The 23,380-nt window shown below is 32.0% G+C and overlaps 1 protein-coding gene across 2 annotated transcripts in view; it reads right to left on the reverse strand.

The window, feature by feature from the left end:
* Nucleotides 1–9,328: 9,328 nt before the first annotated feature.
* Nucleotides 9,329–23,380, reverse strand: part of LOC106459509 (serine/threonine-protein phosphatase alpha-3 isoform-like) — a 49,880-nt gene continuing 35,828 nt past the window's right edge. Inside the window, exons 4-10 of one of the 2 annotated variants that reach the window (XM_022386017.1) lie at nucleotides 21,539–21,627; nucleotides 20,348–20,418; nucleotides 17,398–17,475; nucleotides 14,995–15,108; nucleotides 14,480–14,518; nucleotides 11,488–11,592; nucleotides 9,329–10,104 (exon numbers count right to left, since the gene is read on the reverse strand). In XM_022386017.1, coding sequence (XP_022241725.1) covers nucleotides 10,057–10,104; nucleotides 11,488–11,592; nucleotides 14,480–14,518; nucleotides 14,995–15,108; nucleotides 17,398–17,475; nucleotides 20,348–20,418; nucleotides 21,539–21,627 — 544 coding nt within the window. In that variant the 3' untranslated portion in view covers nucleotides 9,329–10,056. The remainder of the gene's footprint in view (nucleotides 10,105–11,487; nucleotides 11,593–14,479; nucleotides 14,519–14,994; nucleotides 15,109–17,397; nucleotides 17,476–20,347; nucleotides 20,419–21,538; nucleotides 21,628–23,380) is intronic. The other variant, XM_022386018.1, reaches the window with a different exon arrangement.

The following is a 23,380-nucleotide window of genomic DNA, read 5'->3' on the forward strand; positions in this document are numbered from 1 at the left end:
TTTCCTCCAACAACTGCTGTAATCTCTCTTCTTGTTTATCTTCTCGTCCTTCTTGTTTCTTTTCTTGTTTATTTTCTCGTTCTTCTTGTTTCTTTTGTTGTTCTTGTATTGCTGCCATCAAATCTGCTACGCTGTAGTTTGATTTGCCGCTTCTCGTTTCCATTTTTTTTTCTTTTCCGTCCCACTCTCTGACACCAATTTGTCATGTCTCTGTTCTTTAGTTAATTTTCCATATAATTTCTTTCCGAAGAAACTTTAGCGATACAAGTCCTTTCTTAAATAAAACTGGTTTATTCTTTCTGAATACAACTTTGCAATACACTTAATTTCTACAGTCGTGCTATAACAAACGCTATAATTAACAACGAACGTCTCACGTGCTCGACTCAACTGTCAATTACACATATTACATTGTTGCCGTCAGTTCTTACCGGTCTTATATATACAAGACTACCGCATATCTAGTAGCCTCCCGAGGCTTCAGGAAGGGACAGGATCCTTCTAGAAATTCATGACGTGTTACTAGCGTCACGTGACTTCCGCTGTCGTAACAATATGTTAAAACTAAAAACGCACTCAAATGCGCATACGTGCGAAACTTTTTGAAATTTCTTGGTGAATATAAAATGTTTTCCAATCTAACCTTAAAAAGTAAAGAAACATCATATAGTATTTTAAATAAATTGCATGTAAATTCTTAGATAACAAGATATGTCTCTGTTACTTGGTAAATTTGGAAGTTTTGTTTTTGCAGAAGATTGTAAGGAAATTCCAACAAAGTTTTTATGCTTGTGACATCGCAAAAATAGAGGTGATTTTTATATGGTGTACATAACAGATTACGGTTAAGCAGTTTCGTGTAAGTTAATTAAATTTGGCAGAAATACGGAGTGCTGTTATAGAGAATTTTTATATTTGTTAGCTCAATACATTGTATCTCACTTGACAGGATTATTTTCAAGGGGATGGGGCGCACTTGTTCCAGGATCCCCAGAAAAGGGGCTCCTTAGCAGAAAGGATTCGGAATTGCTCATCTCATACGTCCATTAGACACGAAAAAAACAACATAATATTATCTATTCTAACGATTAGTCCCTAAAATGTAAATAATTTGCAAATAATTGTGGCGTATTTCGCAATGGGCGCCCTCGTAGAAAAACAAACATTGGCCTCGAGAGTGTGCAATATGACTTCAGTTAAAGCGTTTAATTAAATAATGTAATATAACACAGATTTTCCTCATACGTTTACTTCTTTGGTTTATTTAAATACTAGTATTTAAGGAGAAAATCCAATCCTACATTAAAGTTCTTTTTTTTAATAGAAAAATATGTCAAAAAGATAGGTACGTTTATAACACAAAATATCATATTCCCTCCCAGAGAAAGATAAATGTTTTTAAGTGTAAGGCTGCACAACAAGTTATCTTTACTGTACTCACCACGGGAATCAAGCTCCAGATTTTAGCATTTTAGGCCCCAAGTTTACTGCCGAGCCACCAGGAAACACACAATAAAAGAAGGGTTTTGCATAGACATAACTGTTGTACATTTTCAAAGTAGGGAAAATTGCTTGCTGAACATGTGCTACAAGTTTCACCCTCAGCTTTCCTACACTTGTACTTGTTGTTTTGTTTTTTTGTTAAGCATAAAGCTACATAATGAGCTATCTGAACTTTGCCCACCGTGGAGACCCGGCATGGCCAGGTAGTTAGGGCACTTGACTAGCAATCTGAGGGCCGCGGGTTCGAATTCCCGTTACCCCAAATATTCTCGCTCTTTCAGCAGTGGGAGCGTTATAATGTATGGGTCAATTCCACTATTCCTTGATAAAAGAGTAATCCTTCCATCTATTCTTACACTGCTAAATTAGGGACGGCTAGCGCAGATAGCCCTCGTGTAGCTTTTCGCGAAATTCACAACAAACCAAATCCACCATGGATGGCAAACCCCGATTTTAGTGTTATAAGTCTTCAGACTTACCGCTGAGCCATCCTTGGGAAGGAAGGCTAAAGAAAGGGAAATTTTAACGAGTTTCATTTCTTAGTGACATATATATTGATAATATGAATGTCTGAAAATAACAAAAAGTGTTACATCCAAGAAATTAACCATTCATTAAACATAAAAATGTATACATTTTAAAAATTGTTACAGCACTTTCCGGTAAGTGATTATATTTTTGGGTTAAAAATGTGTATATGCGAAGGTTGATAGATAAGACTCTTGATAATTTTTAAGTCGACTCCAATAGCTCTCTGATAGGACTAGAAATTAATGTTTTTGTACTTTATGTTGTTTGAAAGCTCATTAAATGCACTGTTTAAAAATCTTAATTTGTTTTTAATAGATATTCTCTGTACAAAAAATTTAAGTTTTGTTAAGCTTTCATTCAGAAATTTGTTTTGTTGGCATAGTAATGAACGCGGTGCAACTTAAACATTAAGTTTTGGAATTTAATTTATTAGTTTAGACATAGCATTTTTGTATCACGATTAATTTTTATTATAGTTCTTCTTTTATGGATGTTCTTTGTTTACATGCTTTTCTTTTGTCTGAAAAATTAAATAATACGAAATGACCTAGTTTGTCATTCCGTTCACAGAGATCTAGATGGGTCTGATAAGTATATTAAGTACTATGCAACACAATATGTAAAGAATCAGAATGGTTTCAAATGTTTATGATATGTCGAGGAGAGTCGTCACTCTTTCCTTGAGAGTCTTGTCTAGCTGAAGCATTACAGGCGGAGAAAATCCCTTACCCAGTTCTTTTGGCTTTTGCTACAATCCTAACTTCACCCATAAATTATATTCCTTTACTTCCACAGTTTATATCTAGACTTGAAATTGTTTGGCATTTCTTACTGCTCGAATGTTCAATAAATATCAGGACACTGTATGTAGAGGACTGTATATTATATATACGACTTGATGTCTTCATGGCAAAAATAAGGAGCCTTCTAACCCAAGACTAATTCATAAATATTTTTTTTTACTTTCATAAGATTCAAGATTAATGGTTTAGTTAATTCTATTGCTATAACTAAACATACCTTTAAAAACTGATTAAACCACTTATTAAACCTCATTGGTTCCCTTTGTTCTGGATGATTCTTTGTTTTAGATGTTTCTTTTGTTATCTGAAAGTTTGAAAAGATTACCCTACTTGCTAATTTTTCTTAAAAAAATATTTATTATAAGCTATGTTGTCTTTTTCCGTATTATTATAGTCTATATTCTGCCATTTCGAACCTTTTCTATTGTGTCACATTTTACGAATATTATTTGCAATAAAATAAAATATATTAAAGATGCTATTTTTTGTACTTTTTAAGATTACAATTTTGTAACTGTTTTGAAATCACACGTTTCCTCATTCATTTTTCTTTAAAACTTTTCCCAAATGTTTTTAAATTATTCATTTTGGGAGCAGATTTGATTCCAGTTTCAGCCATTACTTCCTTTTAATATTTTTTTTTACTTCTTTATATTCTTATGAAGCAGTTTTCTTAAAAAATAGTTATCATGCGTTTTTTGAATACTTTAAACCAAACTACGTCATCCGAAATACCTTTAACTCTAATAAAAATATTAATAAGTTGCACCCTTTGACCCAATAAATGAAAATTCTTTATCTTTATAGCTACTTGATCGTCTGCTTAAAAATGCATAATTATAATAATTTTAAAATTCTCAGTTTTGAAAATGCCTTATACTTTTTGCAAAATAATTTCAAGGACAAGTCTTTCAATCTAATATTCAAAGTAAGATCAAATGATCATTTTACACGTTGCGCAAAACCGTTGGTGTTGATTCTGGCTTTACATATTAATATTAGTTAAACTCAAATTGAGGACACAAATTGATCATTATAATTTTGTTGTGTAGAATATTAAACAATTTTAAAAGTAAAGAATAATATTCTGAAGGAACACATTTACTCATATCCTATCTAAGATACCGCCACAGCGCCCTCTCACTTACAACACGAAAGCTATTTGAGCTAGCTGTCCCTAATTTAACAGTGATAGGTTAGATGGAAGACAGCTAGTCAACACCACCCACCGCTAATTCTTGGGCTCTACTTTACCAACGAATAATGGGATTGACCGTCTCATTATAACGCCTCCACGGCAAAGGACAAGGATATTCGGTGACGAGGATTCGAATCTGCGATCCACAGACTGCGATTCGAGCGCTCTAACCACCAGGCCAGAAATAAAATCAAACTATTATTTAATTAATGTACTCGCAAATCTAATTTACAACATTTTCGGATAATAGTTTTGTAGTTTATATTTCCAAAACATTATTTAATTAAGATGGTGATAGCTATTTCAATGGATCAGTGCCGATGTTATATCGTTATAACTTAATTAATTTAATTTTTATAGATTAGGCCAGTTTATAAATAGTCAAAATCTCAACTGGCTACTCGTTAATGTTATTTATCTTGCCATTCAACATGTTATACTTTTTTAATGTTTTGTTGTCAAATTGGAGTATTTTGAATTGCTATATTCAGCTTACAGTGGAATATGACTTTTGTGGATTCAGAATTTCTTTATTTAATTTTTTTGTATTTTTCTTTACTTTTAAGAAAACGATTACCTTTTTTTATTTAAAGTAATTAAAAATTAAAATAAAACCATAGCTACAATGAGATTGACCAATACATATAGCGTCATTTATTTTTATCCTTTTTAGAAAATCACATATTTTTAGCATATTAGTTGTTTTTGAATGCAGTATCTATAGGAAACATTTTGAGAGATTTACTTTCTCCAACTTGACATATAATAACATATATCTTAGCTAAATTATTTGTGATCGTAATTTAAAGCAGTTAAATAAAGTTTTATATTCTGTAGGTATTAAAGTTACATACACAAGTTTACATTTTTTGTTTGTATCTCTACGACTGTAATGGCACTTATGTTTGAGTTACATATACAGGTTTAGATTTATTATGTTGTGTATTTCTATGACTGTAATGGTACTTATGTTTGATTTACGTACACAGGTTTAGATTTATTATGTTGTGTATTTCTATGACTATAATGGTATTTATGTTTGAGTTACTTACATAGGTTTGGATTTATTATGCTGTGTATTTCTATGACTGTAATGGTACTTATGTTTGAGTTACGTACACAGGTTTAGATTTATTATGCTCTGTATTTCTATGACTGTGATGACACTTATGCCTGAGTTACATACACAGGTTTATATTCTTTATGTTTGTATTTCTATGACTGTAATGACACTTATGTTTGAGTTACATAGGTTTATATTCCATATGTTGTGTATCTCCGTAACTGGAATGGCACTTATGTCTGAGATACACTTATATATATATATACACTGGTATATATATTTTTATGTTGTGTATCTCCGTAACTGGAATGGCACTTATGTCTGAGATACACTTATATATATATATATATACACTGGTATATATATTTTTATGTTGTGTATCTCCGTGACTAGAATGACACTTATGTTTGAATAACTGACAATCGTCTGTTAACAGACTGTAAAATAGACTTTTTGGCAGATTAATTTCAAATTTTAATTTTTGTAATGAATTTTAAACTTACTGCACTGGAATCATGTTAATATTTCAGATGACATCTGTTATGCTAGAAAATATGACATCTATGAAAACTATCGTGTGTTAAACCTAGAGGTTCAATGGTTAATCACTTTCTTTAATTTCCTAAGGTTTATTAGCCCTATTATTTTCGTCGGACAATAAATAACAATGATTGGCGCTGATCATGCACCCAGTTCTTTCTGTTTCAGTCTCCTGAGGCTGACAGCTGGTGCATATCAAAACGTCGAATAATGCAAGTGTTGTTTTAGTATAAGGTTTTTGGTGACATTTGAATGATGTAAACAGATTGAGTGTAATTAGTTAACACCAAAACATAATACAACATTTGTAGTTTTAATTTTATACTTCCTGAATACGTGCACATGAAGTGAGAAAACAAGTAGTGCAAAATATTAAACAAAACGTCACTTTATTTCATCGCAATATGCCTCTATTGTTTCATACAATATGCATTTACTAACATTACATATTTATAGCTAAAGTTTCAAGATAACAACACATTAAACATAAACACCATAGAAAACATCTTTGTAAAACACATATGTGTGACTTTATAAAGTTTAGTGCTATCTCTTATCTTAACGAATTTAGAAAAGCACAGGTCTTTCGAACGTGGTGTATTATCAAAATATGATGTTCTTCTTTAATAAAACTTTTATGGAAAAAAGTAAGCTTTTTCAATATATATATATATTTTTTTTCTCTCTCTTGATTACTGTCAATATTTTGAAAATCTTATTTCTGTAAATGAAGCAAGGTACTAGGGTTTCTCTAAGAAGAAACAGTTACATGATCTAAAAAACAAAGTGTATGGACGTTTTGTCAAAATCAGTAAAAAATCGATTGAAAAATTACAAGCAAAACTTAGAATTAAATCATCATAAAAAAACTTCAGTCAAAAGCATTTTCCAGGTCAGTTATTATATCACCAGAGTTAATCAGTAAATTCGTATTGCAAAATCTTTTAAACTAAAATATATCTACTTAAGATAAAATGAAACTCTTTTTACAATATTATTGCATTTATTTTTCACAGTACCCAACTCCATCTCAGTTTTTAGAATGACCTAATGGTTTTTCATATTATCCAGCTCCATTCCAGTTTTTTAGAATGACCTAATGGTTTTTCACAGTACCCAGCTCCAGTTCAGTTTTTAGAATGACTTAATGGTTTGACTTCTCTTAAATATCTACAAGATTATTGCATCGGATAGTGGAAAATTAAATTTGAAATTGTATCCAAATTAAAGTAATTGAAGGTGAAAAAACGCTGTCGTATTTTAAATGTCTATCTCTCCTTACTTGGTACATTAATTGAGAAATATACTGTAAGAGTTTAGGGAGCTGGTTAATTTTTTAAGTATTGTTCTACTTTTATTATTATTTACTCGACATTCGACTGTTAGAATAAAATATAAATTGCCGTTAAATCCTTTGTTAATAATTAAAAGAGAAGTCAACAAAATGTGTATTTTTTAGATACAACAGAATCGAAATAGAAATGAAATAGAATAAAGCAAGCGTAAACTGTAAAATTGAACGTAACTAATCTCAGTCTAAGTGTTACGAAACTAATACGTCTTAGTTAACACCCAAAACATGTTTTAACCACCTACTAATGCAACCAACATAGCCCCATTATAACAAGGACAAATGAACTTGAATTTCATATTCACATTTCTTTATATCAAATCCTTGCTTTCGTAATTTAACTTCATGTTTTGAATTATTTTAGCAATATTTATATGAAGAACTTGAAACCTCTGTCAAAATCTATACATAAAATGTTCTAACAAGTACTGACAAAGCGTAATAACATTTAAATGTTTTCCTACTACTTTCTGTACAGCGCTAGTAATTAAATACGTTTAATTATATTCTATAATTCATAAAAAAGTACGTTATTTTTTTCCTACTCTACAAAACTAATGATAATATCACAACCAAGTAATGACAGTAACATCGTCCAATGAGCTGCTATTTTTTTATCTTCGGTTAATATAAGCTTGGTTAGCAATTAAATACGTTTAACTAGATTCTATAATTCATAACAAGTACGCTGATTTTTTTCCTAGTCTACAAAACTAATGATAAAATCACAACCAAATAACGACACTAAAATCGTCCAATGAGATAACTATTTTTTTTATAAGCTTGGCGAAATTTTTATCAAGAGTTGTGCCTATTTAAGGTTTTAAACGCAATTGAGCATATGCATGAAAGACAAAGTGCTATTGGAAAAATAGTGCTAACTCGTTGACCATTAAAAACTTGGATAAGGTTTCTTGAGTAAGTTTAGTAGTTTATGAGATACAATATATTGCATGATAACCACAAAGCTAAATTGCTTGAAACTAGCAGTTCATGATCGATTTATCCATAGTATAACACGATGTCTCGTCTCTTTTATTATTATTTTTTTTACAATGGCAGTAACAAAAATTATTTCCACAAGTGCAAATTTTTGGAAACTAATTGTAGTGCGCGACTACATTTAACAACCATCTTAGATTTCTAAGGCTATATTGATGCTTTCACAGAATAATGAGCATTGAAAATAAGTTTCATAACACAAACAAAGCAAACGCCTTACAACATTTATGCTTGTGAAAGATAACGTGTTTAATATTTTACAATTTTTAATAAAAATAAAGTTAATTTATACAATACGCACATATGCAGTATTGTGAATAATTATGGAAACTGTGAGGAGAAATGGTAGAAAAAGGCAGGTTCCACCCCTTTATCGTGTGAAAATGAACTGCTCTAGTGTACAACTAGGGGTGAAGAAAGGCAAAAGTTTCTTACCACCCCGGGATGTCTTTCAGGCCCCAACATCTTTTTTAAGGGTTAAAAGATTTTTAAACCTAAATTCCTGCCACGAATTTGATTTGATTTGATTCCAATGTACAGTCATATGCTGATACCTTACAGCTACACTGTGATTGGTTATCGTCCAACCAAACAGAAGTGCCACATAAAGTACAGATGTAAAACTTCTGAGGCTGTATGGGTTTAATTAATTTAATTAAAACCTAAGAAGGTCAAAAGCGACCAAATAACTTAGCAAAAGTGTACAGAGTAACAATGTAAAATTTGAAACAGGATTCCACAATGATAAATTATAATCTCTATGTCAGCATATAAACAAAGTGTATGTAATGCTTCAGGGTAAAGCAAAAATCTCGCACACGAAATACTAGTAACACATTGTATATCTTATTAGCTTTTCTTTCCTATGCTCTGTGATAATGTTTTTCATTGACAATAAATTCACTAGTTGCCCTTACTGTTTATTTGTGATTCCTGTACATATATTGCTTGTGTGTTCCATAATTATTTCCATTACTGTTTATCGTTAAACATCAAGTCCAACTACTATCCGAGAATTTTTCATTTGTGTTCATAGCATATAGTTGTGAAAGCTCAATATTTCCATTCTTGGTATTTTCTCGAACATTTGAAAAAAAATTAACTTTAATGACAAAATGAACAGCTTTGAATATTAACAACAGTGTTTTTGTAGCGGTTCTAAAAAACAAAAAAAAGGTTTGGTAACACCTTTACATTCAGTTATATCTTAAATTATATTATCTTTGAGCAGTTATTTTACACACACGAGACAGTTATGGAACTAAACCAAAATACAAATATGAGACAAAAATTTAAAACTTCTTGTCATAAAACTTTTATCAAAACATTTTCAACATGACTTTAGTTATTAGTATATATATTATATGTATATTTTTATACAATTAGCCAAAACCAGCAGATATAACATTTATGTTTCGGTTAATTAAAAGCTCTTGATTATGTAATAAGTAAAATTTGTGGTTAAAATAATTATGTATTACGAAACCCTATTAGAAAAATAACTGCATCGATACGTGATTCAACTTCTGTAAACCGATGTAATATACCTATAGTTATCGTACAGAAAATTTTATTCCAACTAGTGCAGGAATAAGTTTTTTATTTGTTTTTCTGGTGTTTGATAAGTATATATAAAAGTTTGATTTCAATATATTTTAAAACAAACCTATGCATTAAATCCTAAATATTTAAAATGGCAAAGAACAGCATTTAATAAGTCATTGTTTAAAGAGTTCAGCGGACAAAGTTTAACAAAAACTGTATTGAAATTATCATTGTCACAATACATCAGTCAGCTCAGTTAAGTAACAGAGATCCAGTTCTTAGTAAACAAGATAACTGATTCAAGTTTGTGTGATATTTTTGTATTCCCTACGTTGGTGTGTTGACACATGAAATAGTTCTGAAAACAATTCCCTTCTCTGTCCTCTAACGATCTCGATACGGATCTTTTTGAAGCGTAAATCTTAGTTACTCGCATTTCTTCTCATTTTGATGAGTTGACATCCAACAGAAAATAGGTAAATTTTCATTTTCGATCCAACAATTTTAAGATTATCTGGTCTCAGTCTTTGCTTCCAGGTGATTTGATAAAGAGTCTCATTCTGTCAGGCTAGAAAAAACAGTAAGTTTAGTAATGTGAAATGGGAAAAATGTTTAACACGGGGTATATAGAATTTTGTAGTGCCCTTTCAGTGTTATTTCTAGTATAGTGGTACTATTTTTGCTAATGAATGCACTTCGTAACTTACTTTATTGAGATTATATGTAAAATGAAATGATTAGCCATACTATATACCTTCTAAGATCTCAGTGGTGTTATTCTCAAGTGGAATGAGATATAATATACGTTCCCACGTATTACGTATTACAGCGTAGGCCTGTAAAATTTTGGTTTTGTATCAATGAATTATTTAGTTGTTGGATCCTAAGTAGTAGTTTACAAACACATAACCTTCTGACACTTTGTTCGTTCATTTTAACGTGAAAATTGCAATGTTGTAGTCATCAAGTAGAAATATGGGTTACGTTTTTTGTTTGTCATATGCGATTTATACTGAAGAGGGAAAGGTGGGACATCAGCATGATGGATAATTACTGCTGGTCATTGAAACGAGATGCTCCAGACGCAATACATAAAAGAAAGACCACATCACGTGGTTTTGAGACTGAAACACGTAGATTTCACAAACACACACACACAAATCAGCATGAATGAGGATGCATATTTGTTTGACATCAATGTTCTTTCCTTGTTTTTAGTTTGTTTGTATTTTTGTTAACAAACATTATAATAAAAAATGTTTATTGTGGTAAACGAAATAATCATTTGATCTAAGTAAGAGTTTTTTCTTCCCGATTTTTAAAAATATCCTTACGTGATAGAAAAAAAATTCATATTATTATCGAAATTTGCAAAGCTGAGTTATGTAAAATCCGTTATTAAAACCAAAACAACTTTTATGAAGTTTAAATTCGTAGGTCTGTGTCATTGGAGAAACCTCCACAGAAAAAAAAAAGAGATAAGAGGAGATTAAACGAAAACTCTATAAGTTGACTGATGGTGATATGATCATAACTTCAAATCGAGGAAATTTTGAATGACATAATTTATGTAGCCATGCTTTGAATAAAATAAACTCTTTGGCTTTACTTAGAACACTCTGTTTTCTTTGCTTCAAGAACATAATATGTGTTAAAATTTTGTTTTGTTCGCGCAAAGTTACTCGAGAACTATCAGCACTAACCGTCTCTAACTGAGAAGTGATAGGCTGGAGGGATAGCAGCAACCAACTATTTGTCTACTCTTTTAACGAAAAGTGGGGTTGAGCGTCATATTATAACGCCCCACCGCAGAAAAGGCGAATATGTTTGGTGACGGGATTCGAGTTCGCAATTCGCAATTTGCGAATCGATTACCCTAACCACCAGGATATGCCAAGCCTCTAAAAATACTTGATTTCATCTTAGTAATATCTTATTGAAGCGAACTTACCGGCAGGATTGTGAACCAGCAAGTGAGATCTTCTGACACAGTCATGACAGCACCAGCGTTATCGAACTCCCCACAGTAGTTAGGAGCACTGAATATCGTTACCAACTAAAACATGTTAAAAAAAATCATGGAGCTTCTTTCAAACATTGCACTGAAAATATTTGGCAACAGAAAATGTTACAAACTTACTTGCAGTTATAAGTGGATCCAAATATTCACTATAGTGTTTTGTGTAGTTACATTTCCTTGTTTAATATATCTGGATTGATTCTGCAATATATTTGTTTATTTAATTTCTGGAGTGCATATTAGTGTAAATAAGACATATTGATACTGGAAATAAACGACGTTATAACACCAAAATGCTGTTATTATTTAATTAGACACTCAACGTTTCGCTTTACAGTGTCTTCAGGACTTCACTAAAACAAAAATCAAGACTGACAGCATAAGGCTTCATGAAGCTTTCTACTGTCAGTTTTTGTTTTTGTTTCAGTGAACGCTCCTGAAGAAGCTGTAAAGCAAAACGTTGAGTGTCTAAACACCATTTTGGTGTTATAACGTCGTTTATTTATAGTATTAACATATTTGTTTTATATAAAACTACTCGCTTATTGTTAATCATAATTTTCTACTATCAACCCAAATTGTAGAGTTGTTATTCTTTTAAAAATGATCTTGAATAAGAGGTCTGATTGTTAGATCCTCTACCATTTTTAATGAGAGAGAGACAAATACATTTTACAGAAATTATTAATAAATTACACTTTTAATTACAGTATGAGTAAAATTGCTCACCTTGAATCGTAGTAATATAGAACAATATCTAGCGGTTAAAAAAAAGGAAACCAAAGCAACAGTATCGTCCGCTTCAGAGTTATGGACTACAAATTATCATTGAAATCCATTTTATTGAAATTAGAAGTAAACCAGAAAGATTCTGGTAAGCAACAATACAGGACATTCATATTAAAGGTTTTTCATACCTAGCATGTGCTTGAGACGTTAATACTTAGGCTATGATATTTATTGACAAACTGTTATTATATGTTTTATGCTGTTAACAAGAGCAATTGTTCGCATAAATAGGGGGATGAAAATCACCTATTTACATGAAACATAATGTTCAGTTATAGGTACTTTATGGGTAATAAAACTTTATACACGCGTTACTTTAAAACGCACGGAATTCGAGTAGATTTCCAATATATCGACTAACGACGAGTACGTTTTGTTTGTTTCAGAAGTTTCCTGGTAAAGTATCGAAATACGTTTTTTGTTGTTGTTGTTGTTATATTAAGTATACGCGTTCGGCTCTTTTACATTTTGTTCCTCTTCATAATAAATGGATATTACCAGTTGTGTTTTATACTCTTTTACATTTATTGCCAATAGATTTTCCTATTAGATAACTGATAATACATGTAATGACCTGGCTAAGAGACAAACTGGATGATACTTTCAGTATTCGGTATTTACAATAAATGTTTTGGTTAAGTAGTCATTCAGTAACAATTATGATATTTCATTTGATGGCTATTACTATTTAGTTACTATACAAATGTCTATTGGTCGCGAGAGCAGTTATGCAATATGACATAAATATGATAAAAATAATAAAAAAAGCCGTTTCTCAGAGGCGTATTTAATGATATAAAATTATTCTCATGTTTTTTTTGTTTTTTACTACATATCCTTACCAGATTAGCCAGATAAATTTAAGTAACATAGAAGTAGGGATAGAAGTAGTAATATCATGCGATACAAATTCAACAAATGGTGCACGTAACATTTCTTCATTTACATTATGGGTGGTAGCATGTACCAAATGAGTTTGTTTGAAAAGTTGGTAGTAATCAAAGAGAAACTCTAGCATAGATTGCTGAAAATGTACAAATGAGCTAACGAATGACTCAAAGTGTTCTTCACAAACATGACTTTAATTGACCAGCTGCTTAAAGGGCAGATCTGGAGGTCGATAATGTTTATTGAAGTGTCGACATTTCAGCATTTTACATTTAACGGACGAACATGAATGTAGAGAGAATTAGGAGAAATTCTTCTCTGCGAATGTCTACAATCAACGTTCAAATACGGAGACTGCCGTGTCACGGTATGGGTGACATTTGGTACGACGGAAAAACTGGCCCGACGTTCCTCAAAGGCCAAATTAACGTAACACGCCACATAGAGATCCCTTCGGCCAATCTCCTACCACCGTCTACCAAGGATCACCTACATTATTGGACATATTCATCGGAAAGACATCAAAACATTCTATACTTCTCGAACAACCAACAGATGAAAGATTCGACAAGATTTCCATCTTCTTCTCCTGGCTTCACAGAGTCCTAATATGAATGCTGTTGAACATCTCGAGGATAAACTGCCACCAACTTATCCACGTTCATATAATATGAATCAATTAAAAGCTAAATTCAGCCAAATATGGATGAGACTGCAATACGACACCTCACTGATTCCATGACTAGTGAAGACCATGTTCACAAGAGGAGGTACTATCAGATATTGATCTTCGTAATTGAATATTTATTTTCATGTACAACATATGTGTTTTTGATAATAAACACACACCCGAAAATAAATTGCAATAGGGATCTGCATTAGTTCCTGCGAAATTCAACTTTTGAGTTACCCTTTTTTTACTTATCTTGCATTTTATACTACAGAAATGCAGTTTTCCAGTTTATTTGCCTCAGTGGATATCGTTATAAATATTCGCGCTATTTAATTGATACACAAAGTTACACAACGTTGTATTTTGTTGAACTTGTTGTCCACCTATTAAAATAAAGCTACTCAGTGCTTCCCAGTCTTCCCTGGTCTCGATATGTTGTAAGATTCAAGTTTCAACTCACTTAATAAACATTTAGAAATAACTATTAAAGCACTCGGTAAAGAATGTGCTTTGTTTCCAGATATTTAACAAATTGCTATCGACTGCTTTAAGCAACTACTTTTATCTTCTTACCTGTCTTTTCTGGAAAAACTGATAACCATCTTCGACAACCTAAAACAAAACAAAAAATTTCACTATATTTTAGCTCCTTGTTTTTAACAGTTTACTAGCTATTTCTAAGTTATTTTGAAATACTGTAAACCAAAGCTAGAAATGTACAGTAATGTAGGTATTGTTAAAAAAATTTCTAATGAAAACCATATGAAGTGTTAACAATCTGTAAATTGTCACACATGCAGCTGTTAAAATGGATCTCTAACTGCATGAAGAATACTAAGTACAATAGATTAGGTAATTCCAAGTTATTTCACACCCACGGTGAGGTTATTGAGGTTAATTCCTCATATTCTGTTTGTTTCGGAAGTCGTCTCTTACACAGGCAATATGTGTATTTTTTCAACAAAAGTTGACAAATGTTCAATGCTATTTAAATATCATGTAAATGTATCAAACTTAATGAAAAGCGCTTATTAGATTCTGATTAATGACATTATTTTTTGTGATCACTATTTAATATGAATATTTACCTGGTGAGCTCTGACAACTAAACTTAGATCATGTTTTTCAAGAAACATTCGAACTACGTCACCACCAAAAGTGTATGACACACCTCGATCATTTTCTCCCCAGCCTGTTATGTCCTGGAAACACAGAATTAAAGATTATACTCCAGCTTGTTATGTCCTGGAAACACAGAATTAAATATTATATTCAATTCCTTCTTTGAAATACGTTAATGTCTTTCGCCCCGATCTATCACATAAATTTATACCTAATGCTTATATCAAGTTACCCTATAAAAGTTAACTCATTTTGTTCTGAAGTGTTAACCTATCATCTTGACGTGTTTTTTTTTTATGAAATTATCCTTCTTTTCGGATTGTCTTGCAAAAACTGTCGGATTCAATGATGAGTCTTTTCCCCAGTATGGAGCCTGACACATCATCCCAAAACCAAGAGATGAAGCAGAAGAAACGTATCAATTACACTAACTAATCCTACTTGATAGAAAAACTAATTTAAATTTTAGGTGTAGTTGTTCCCATAATACATAAGAACACACTGAGTATTTAATTAAAGCGTCAGAACATTTTCTCAACCATAAATACATTTAAATCTGGGAGAGATACTATCTAGTAATATTGTGTTATCAACTGAAAATCAACAAGATCAAAGACATGGGATTTGGTGAGTTAACTGTATTGATAACCTTCATAATTTTCATAGTAATCTTTACGAAACGACTGTACGCATCTCACTGGTACGATTTCTAAGCCTTTCCCACTTTAACGATGAAGAGCTGGAAGATGTCACATCTCTTGCTTTATTATTTTTCAAGTGACCTGCATACAAGTTACAATGTACGTTCAGTTAAGGACATATAAATTAATTGAACTACAAATTATTTTGTATTATTACGTACTTTATTGCAGATTCACTGTTATTTGTTTAGAGTTACTAGCAAGTCATGTGTTAAAGCATACTATTTGTGTTATACTCTTATATGTTTTTTTTACTCCAACTCGAAACTATCTGGATAAAAAAAAAACGCAGTTGTCGTTATGTGAACCACTTTAATATAACGATATTAAGTTTACCTAGAAGGTCGGCAGAAAATGTGGTTTTCGTGTCTTTAGTATTCAGCCAGCAAAACTCAGAAGTGTTTCTCGGGTTAACGACCAAACACCCTGGATTTGTCGTCTAATTTAGTATGTATTCATTAATCACAACGAAAAGAGGAAAACTAAGTTGTAAAACTGAAACGTCTCCCAATATTTCATTTTTAAGTAAGCTTCTGCACGTATATAACCGAATATCTGTACAAAACATACTATTATACTCATAGCCCACAGATACAAGTTTCACTCCTTTGTTCACTATCGACAATTAAAGGGTAGATTATGATGCATTTATGCAAATCGACGAAGCGAATATGACAGAAATATTGGGTTATTTAAATTTATACTTCATATAAGTGTCACATTGACAAAAGAGATCTGATCTAACTTAGTCTGAGATTTCCATGGTTAATGACAGCTATACTTTTCCTAGAAACAATTTATGGGGAGAAAGATTATCATTTACTATCTTATTTCAAAACTGTCAAATGCACATGCGTAACTTTTGGGCAAACAAACAGTAAAGGGTGATGTTGATTTCAAGGAGCATGAGCAATGGAGAGAATATAGTAAATATTATGTCTCCATAAAGATTATGTTATGAATTCTGAAATGTGCTTTTTATTTTCAGAGTTTGATTTGATTTTGTAGTTACAAGGCAAGACTATGTTGTTGTTGTTAACATGTAGGTTTGGTTTAGGTTTGTTTGTTTGTTTGAAGTTAAGCACAAAGCTACACATTGGGCTATCTGTGCTCTGCCCACCACGGGTATCGAAACCCGGATTCTACCGTTGTAAGTCCGCAGACATACCGCTGTGCTACTGGGGGGCATTGGTTTAGGTTATTTTCCTTCAAATAAATTTGGTAAATTAGTTGTTTATATGATTTTGTTTGTTTGTATTAAGCACAAAGTTACACTATGGACTTTTGTGCTGTATCTGGCGTTATAGGTCCGCGGACTTATGGCTGTGCCACTAAGGCGAGGGAGGCTTATTTACATGGAGTAGTAATTATCTAAATAAATTAATTGGGTGGGAGTTGCTTTATTTTTTTACTTGGTTGTGATTTATAATAAATCCTCGATTGTTTTGTTTAAAAATTTTCTCACGACTTCTTTTCGTATTTTTATTTTACTTGGTTCATTGTGTTTTAATGTGTGTTTTTGTGTCATTCATTTCTCTCTAATTTTTCAATGCACACTTTCATTTCAAAAGTCACACACTTGTGTGAGTCCTCTACATTTGTCTTATTGTCCTCTGGTCTGTTTGGAGCATCATAAAGCTTGTATTACATCTTATAGTTTGGGCTTACCTCATCTGGATCTGACCATAGTAGATCACAGATTAGGCCGTTGTCAGGCACGTCGATCGGACGGGGTATTTGTCGAAGCTACAGTGGAATAAATATACTTCTGATAATAAATTAATTAACTTGTGATCATCTATTTACGGAGGTTTAATCATTACGGAAGAAAAATATTAGCATTCGAGCAATTCAAACAGAAATAACTAAATTCAAACTTTGCAACTGAATTCCCCAAAGTTCGTTTTGTAAACTGTTTTATATTGAGATAGTCGTATGTGTTTTCTTAAAATCTACATTTTTAAAATCATATCTGTGGACATTACAAATATTATTTGTAAAGATATAGTGATTAATTTTTTTAAAATATACATAAAAATTATAATTCAGTAAAGACTTCCATAGCATATTTCAACCCAGCAAAAATTCACTATGTCGATTTGTCTATAGTGATTACCAGAAAGCTAATGTTCACTATGGTTAATGAAATGATCTTTATTACTTGAGTAATGATGCTACCATGTAATGGTAGCTAACCTCTGTATCCCACAATGCTGACAAGTCGTTTTCTGTCGGAAATAGCTGTCTATTTAATTCGAACAAAGCATTTCTTGTTCGGAAACGCAGACTGCTGATCTCAAGACAAAAATGATACTTATCGGCTGAGATAAAACGAGATTGAGACAAAATTAAATTAACTGGACGACCTAGTTATTTGACCTACATTTATTGACTCGGTGATAAGATTAATTGCAAAACCCTTTTAACTGAAAACCAATAAACGTACAAGTTTCTCCTTTGTAGAAATGAACTTAACAACAAAACAAAAAATTAAAATAAACGTCAAGCCGTAATTCTCATGTACAAATCTGACAACACAAAGTTTATTTATTTGATTTAGCTTAAAGCTGCATGAAGGGCTATCTTCTCTCTATCCGTCGGTGGGAAAAGAATCCCAGATTTTAGAGTTGTAGCTTCGGAAACTTAACGTTTTTCACAGGGGAGACGACAACTGAAGAAAAACGATCGTAATAAAACTTGTTCGTTATTTTCCACTATTTTTATAACTTCAATACCTGGACTAAGGCCAAATTGCATTCCACATGTAGTTTGTTACGGATTTCGCGCAAAACTACACGAGGGCCATCTGCGCTAGCCGTCCCTAATTTAGCAGTGTAAGACTAGAGGGAAGGCAGCTAGTCATCACCACCCACCGCCAACTTTTGGGCTACTCTTTTACCAACGAATGTTTGGTGTGACAGGAATTCGAACCCGCGACCCACAAATTGCGAGTCGAGCTTCCTCCACATGTAGAACATACAAATAAACCTACCTACAAATTAGAACGCAGCACGGCCTGCAATAGCCTGTGGTTAAGACACTCGACTAGCGATATGCGGGTTAAGGATTCGAATTCCGTCACCAAACATGCCGGGCCTTTCAGCCGTGGAGGCGATATAATGTGACGGTCAATCCTAATTTTCGTTGAAGTGTATTTGGCGATGGGTGGTGTTGATTAGCCGTCTTCATGCTAATTTGTTTTTGTTTTATTTTAGAGCAAAGCTGTCTGCTGTGTCCACCGCTGGAAATCGAACTTTCCCTCTTGTCTTTCACCTTTATGTTATGGACGGTTAACACAGACTGTCTTCGAGTAGCTTTGCGCGAATTTCTACAAACAAATAAATAATAACATAACACAGTAAGAGAGAAACTGTGGTGAGATTGTTTGTTAGTTTTAGAATGTTTGCACAAAGCTACACAAAGGACTATTCGCGCATAGTCATCCCTAATTTTAAACAGAAATACTAGATGTTGTCGCATCTAGTCAACAACACCCACGGCTATCTCTTAAGCAATTCTAATCGGTTTGTAAGGTTTGACCGCCACTTTTATAGCGTAAATACGGAGCCCTCGGATTCAAAGGCCGGGCACGCTAAACTACTTAGCAACGTACGACATGCAGCGGTAAGAATACGCCGTCTATCAGACTTAGCTCCTATTCGAAAGTCTTACATTTAGAATGAAAATGTAACTTGAATTTGAAATTAGGAGAACAAATATATGGGTGATCATGACTGCAATGTCTTCTCATTTAAAATGACTATACGTCGTCTATAGTCTTTTAGGAGTATTAATTTCTCCCAATATATCAAAAAAGCAATAAGAAACATGTCGAAAAAAACAATACTGGGGATGATACTTAACATTGTAAAATGTTTTTACAAAAATAATCTTGTAATATTTTACAGTTATTTCAGTAAAAATTGACATTTTTCTCAATGTCAAACTACATATAAAAAATGCTAGAAAATTATCTAAGTAATCCTCTCAATATAAACCACAGTAAAACTAGCTGGATAAGCCTGAAAATAGAAAATAACATACTTTTGGTTTTCACCTAAGTGCCTTCAAAGTACTAATATTTCAAATAGATATCAAAATTTGTTGTTCTAAAATGCTAATTTATAAAAAAAAAGATTTCAAGTTCAAGTTTTCGTACCAAAAATTTATGACGTTCTGGTCCCACAATGAATAAAGCTACATAGTAATAATTCTATACATTGTTAAAAAAAACACTTATTCTGAAAAAGTTGACGAATATTCGTGTAGCTAAAGTAATTTTAATTAATATCTGAGTTCCTCAAATTTTCTTTCCAAAACTCTTTGACAGTGTCTAATGTTAAGATACCATAGTTTCGCAAATCTTCATTCTTTGCGATTTTTGACCTTTTCAAACATATTAGTGTTTATTTTTGACACTATATATTCCGTTGAAAACATACAATTATATATTTTCCATTTATTTACTACATAAAATATAACCAGTGACAAATTTTTGCGATTCTGAACAATTTCGGTTATTTATTTGAATTCAGTTTTGAGTTTCGAAAGTTACTGTTGCTTTAATTTTTTTTCCATTTTATCATATAATATTCAAATAATACATAGCAGAACATACCTGTTCCAAGTTCAGTAAATCAGGTGAGAGACCGCCATGCATACAGAATATTGTACCCTCTACTAAGGCAGCTAGAGAAGTATACAAATACTTGTCAAATCGTAATACTAGTCTCTGTTTTTATGTATCTGTTAAATCTTAACAGAAACTCCAAATAAAGGGCTGGAGTTCAACCAATAAATTAGCAAAAATACAAATTTTTGTGATCTCATAAACAATGTTTCATACAAGGTTCAAAGTTAATCTCTACTTAGAATTCATGAAAGTACCGATATACATATGTGGAAAAAAAAAAGTTATGTAAATGTGAAAACAAGCCAATCTGTTGTATATCATGTTAGATTATTTAAAATTTTGTTTCAAAATGTAAAATATTCAATTTTGTTTGCGTAACTTAAATAATCCCACATTATTTATCTATTAGATGTTTTCTTCTTCGTATGAAGCTCTCCTAAGCCATTATAAAATATTGAAGAAAACAATAGATAACGAAGTATTAGAATCAGTGTTAACAAAAGCTTATTTTTTCATCACTTTGACAACAAACATTTGTTAAGAAAGCTAAAACAAAACATGAGTAACAACAACCAAATCCCAAACTTGAGACTCGTTTTAAAACAATAACCCAAGCGAGAACCACGATGAAACTGGAAATAAAGTAGAAAAGTAAAAAAAAAAATAATGTTCAGAGGATATTAAAATATGTCAGTAACATAACTCTACCAGCAAGTAAAGTTTGGAGACGTCTTGAATGGATAATGAAAGAAACTTTATTACAAGTAACAAATGTACAACAATGTTTCAACAAGCTTCTGTCTGATGATTTTGGTGATGACAAAAGCTTATCGAAACGTTGTACATTCTCTAATAAAGTTTCTTTCATTACACATTCTAGCCTTCTTCAAACTTTATTGATATATTTGTTCTACCAACAAACATAAGAAATGAAATAGCATTGTACTCAGAGGCGTCGGAACTGGGGGGTGCTGTAGTAACCCCACTTTTACATATTTGACTTATACAGCAACTGTAAATTATATTATTATGGATTATAGATTGAGCTGCCTTTGGCAGCACGGGGGATGCTTTTAGCAGCTCCTTATACTTTCAATCTGTAAAATCTGCATGTCTGGCCCGGAATCCCCACTTTGTAACTCCTTCCTATACACTGCTATTATAATAAGTACTCACCTACTGGCAGGCAGTTGAAACAATCAGTGAAAGTCTTCCACAGTTTGATGCTGTATCTTCTTTTACATTCGTCATAGAATCCGTACACCCTGGATGGAAAAGTAATAGGGTGATTTGTGTATTTTATTTGTTTTTCTAAACATCTATGCTATATATATATTTATATACTATTTATTAACTTTCCTCGGGAAATCTATAAATTTCATCGTCTCACTACTAAGTACGTGGAAACATACACACACAAGGAATTTGTCTGTTTGAACAGACATGAGGTGTGCATGACATCCGATAAGCTTAGAGGAACAATATCAGCATTTGAAATTATTTGTTTGTTGATAGTTCTTGTAGTTCATTAGAAGTCGGATGATTTTAAAAGGTATTTTACTTGTGTTACTTTCTAGTCTTGAAAGTTCTGTGCAATACTATGAGTCGGAAGCTAGAGCTGTCTCAGATAACATTAAAATAATAGTTTAGATATATAATGTTCTGAAGACAGCCAGAGATCACAGAAAGTTAAGCAAGGAAGAGTTGCTTATTAGATTAAGTTTGTTATTTCTATCTTTTAAATTTCAGTAAAGTTTATAACTGTGATTACAGCACAGATAGCCCATTGTGTTGCTTTGTGCTTCAAAACAACAACGAAAAAAACAGAAACGAACCCAAATATAAATTGATAATTATAGATAATAACATTAATTAGGAATAAGAATAATATAATTGAACAAAATTTTAGCAAGGGGCTATGAAAGTTTACACACGAACCAAAGAAATACGCAAGTGAAAAGTCGTTCTTTACTTGCTAAGGTAGTGTTTTTTTGTTTTTTTTTCGTTTTAAGCAAACATAATTTTCGCTAAGACAGATTTATATCAAGTTGTATGATTTGTTTTCGCTTGAATCTTTTCTACTCTTTGTTGTTTTGTCAGCTAAAAACTTGATTTATTGCTGTTATTTGCCTTTTAGGAAAGAGGCTATTTCATATCAAATTACTACATCTGTAAACGATTATCTGTTCCCTTTATTAGGCAGTAAATTTTACTCACAAATTACACGCAGCTTTTTTGAATACTGCCTTCACAAAGTAATAATATTTGTAGCTTTATTAATTAGTTTTTGAACCATCGAAGCAATACTGTTCTTTTTCTGATGTATATCTAAAACATACAAATACACTTAATTTTCTGAAAAGCATACATTAGCAAAACCTAACATTCAAATTAGCACTTCTTTTAGATTTACATTTGAATATAAGTTACACTAAATTTATATGAAACTTTTTGGTTTCCTATAAATCTTATACATAACATCTGGTGTCCGTCGACTTGAGAGGAAAAATAACCGATAATCTCTAACTCAGCATCAGTGTACAGATACCTACATGTCAAACATGCTTCTGGCGATGCACTCTGCTTTACGTTTTGCTTCAAGTTGTTTGATCAATGAATTTTTCTAGTAAATACAGTAATTAGTTCTTTCTTCATTAGAACTATGTGAATATATTTATCGATTACATATTTATGATAGTTTATACATGAATACATTTCCGTTACATATTAGTTTTGTGCTTCTCCACTGAGTTCACGGGAGAATGTCTTTAAAATATTGATTGAGCTAGTAACATGAGCTAAAAACGTTGTTCTATTTTCAAGTGACTAGTCGAACGACGAAACAAACAGGTATATGGCTATGTTTTATTTCACTCTGTGGCTATATTAGTTTTGTGCTTCTCCACTGAGTTCACGGGAGAATGTCTTTAGAATATTGATTGAGCTAGTAACATGAGCTAAAAACGTTGTTCTATTTTCAAGTGACTAGTCGAACGACGAAACAAACAGGTATATGGC

The sequence above is a fragment of the Limulus polyphemus genome, unplaced genomic scaffold (assembly GCF_000517525.1).
Source record: "Limulus polyphemus unplaced genomic scaffold, Limulus_polyphemus-2.1.2 Scaffold620, whole genome shotgun sequence".
NCBI classification, from domain to species: domain Eukaryota; kingdom Metazoa; phylum Arthropoda; class Merostomata; order Xiphosura; family Limulidae; genus Limulus; species Limulus polyphemus.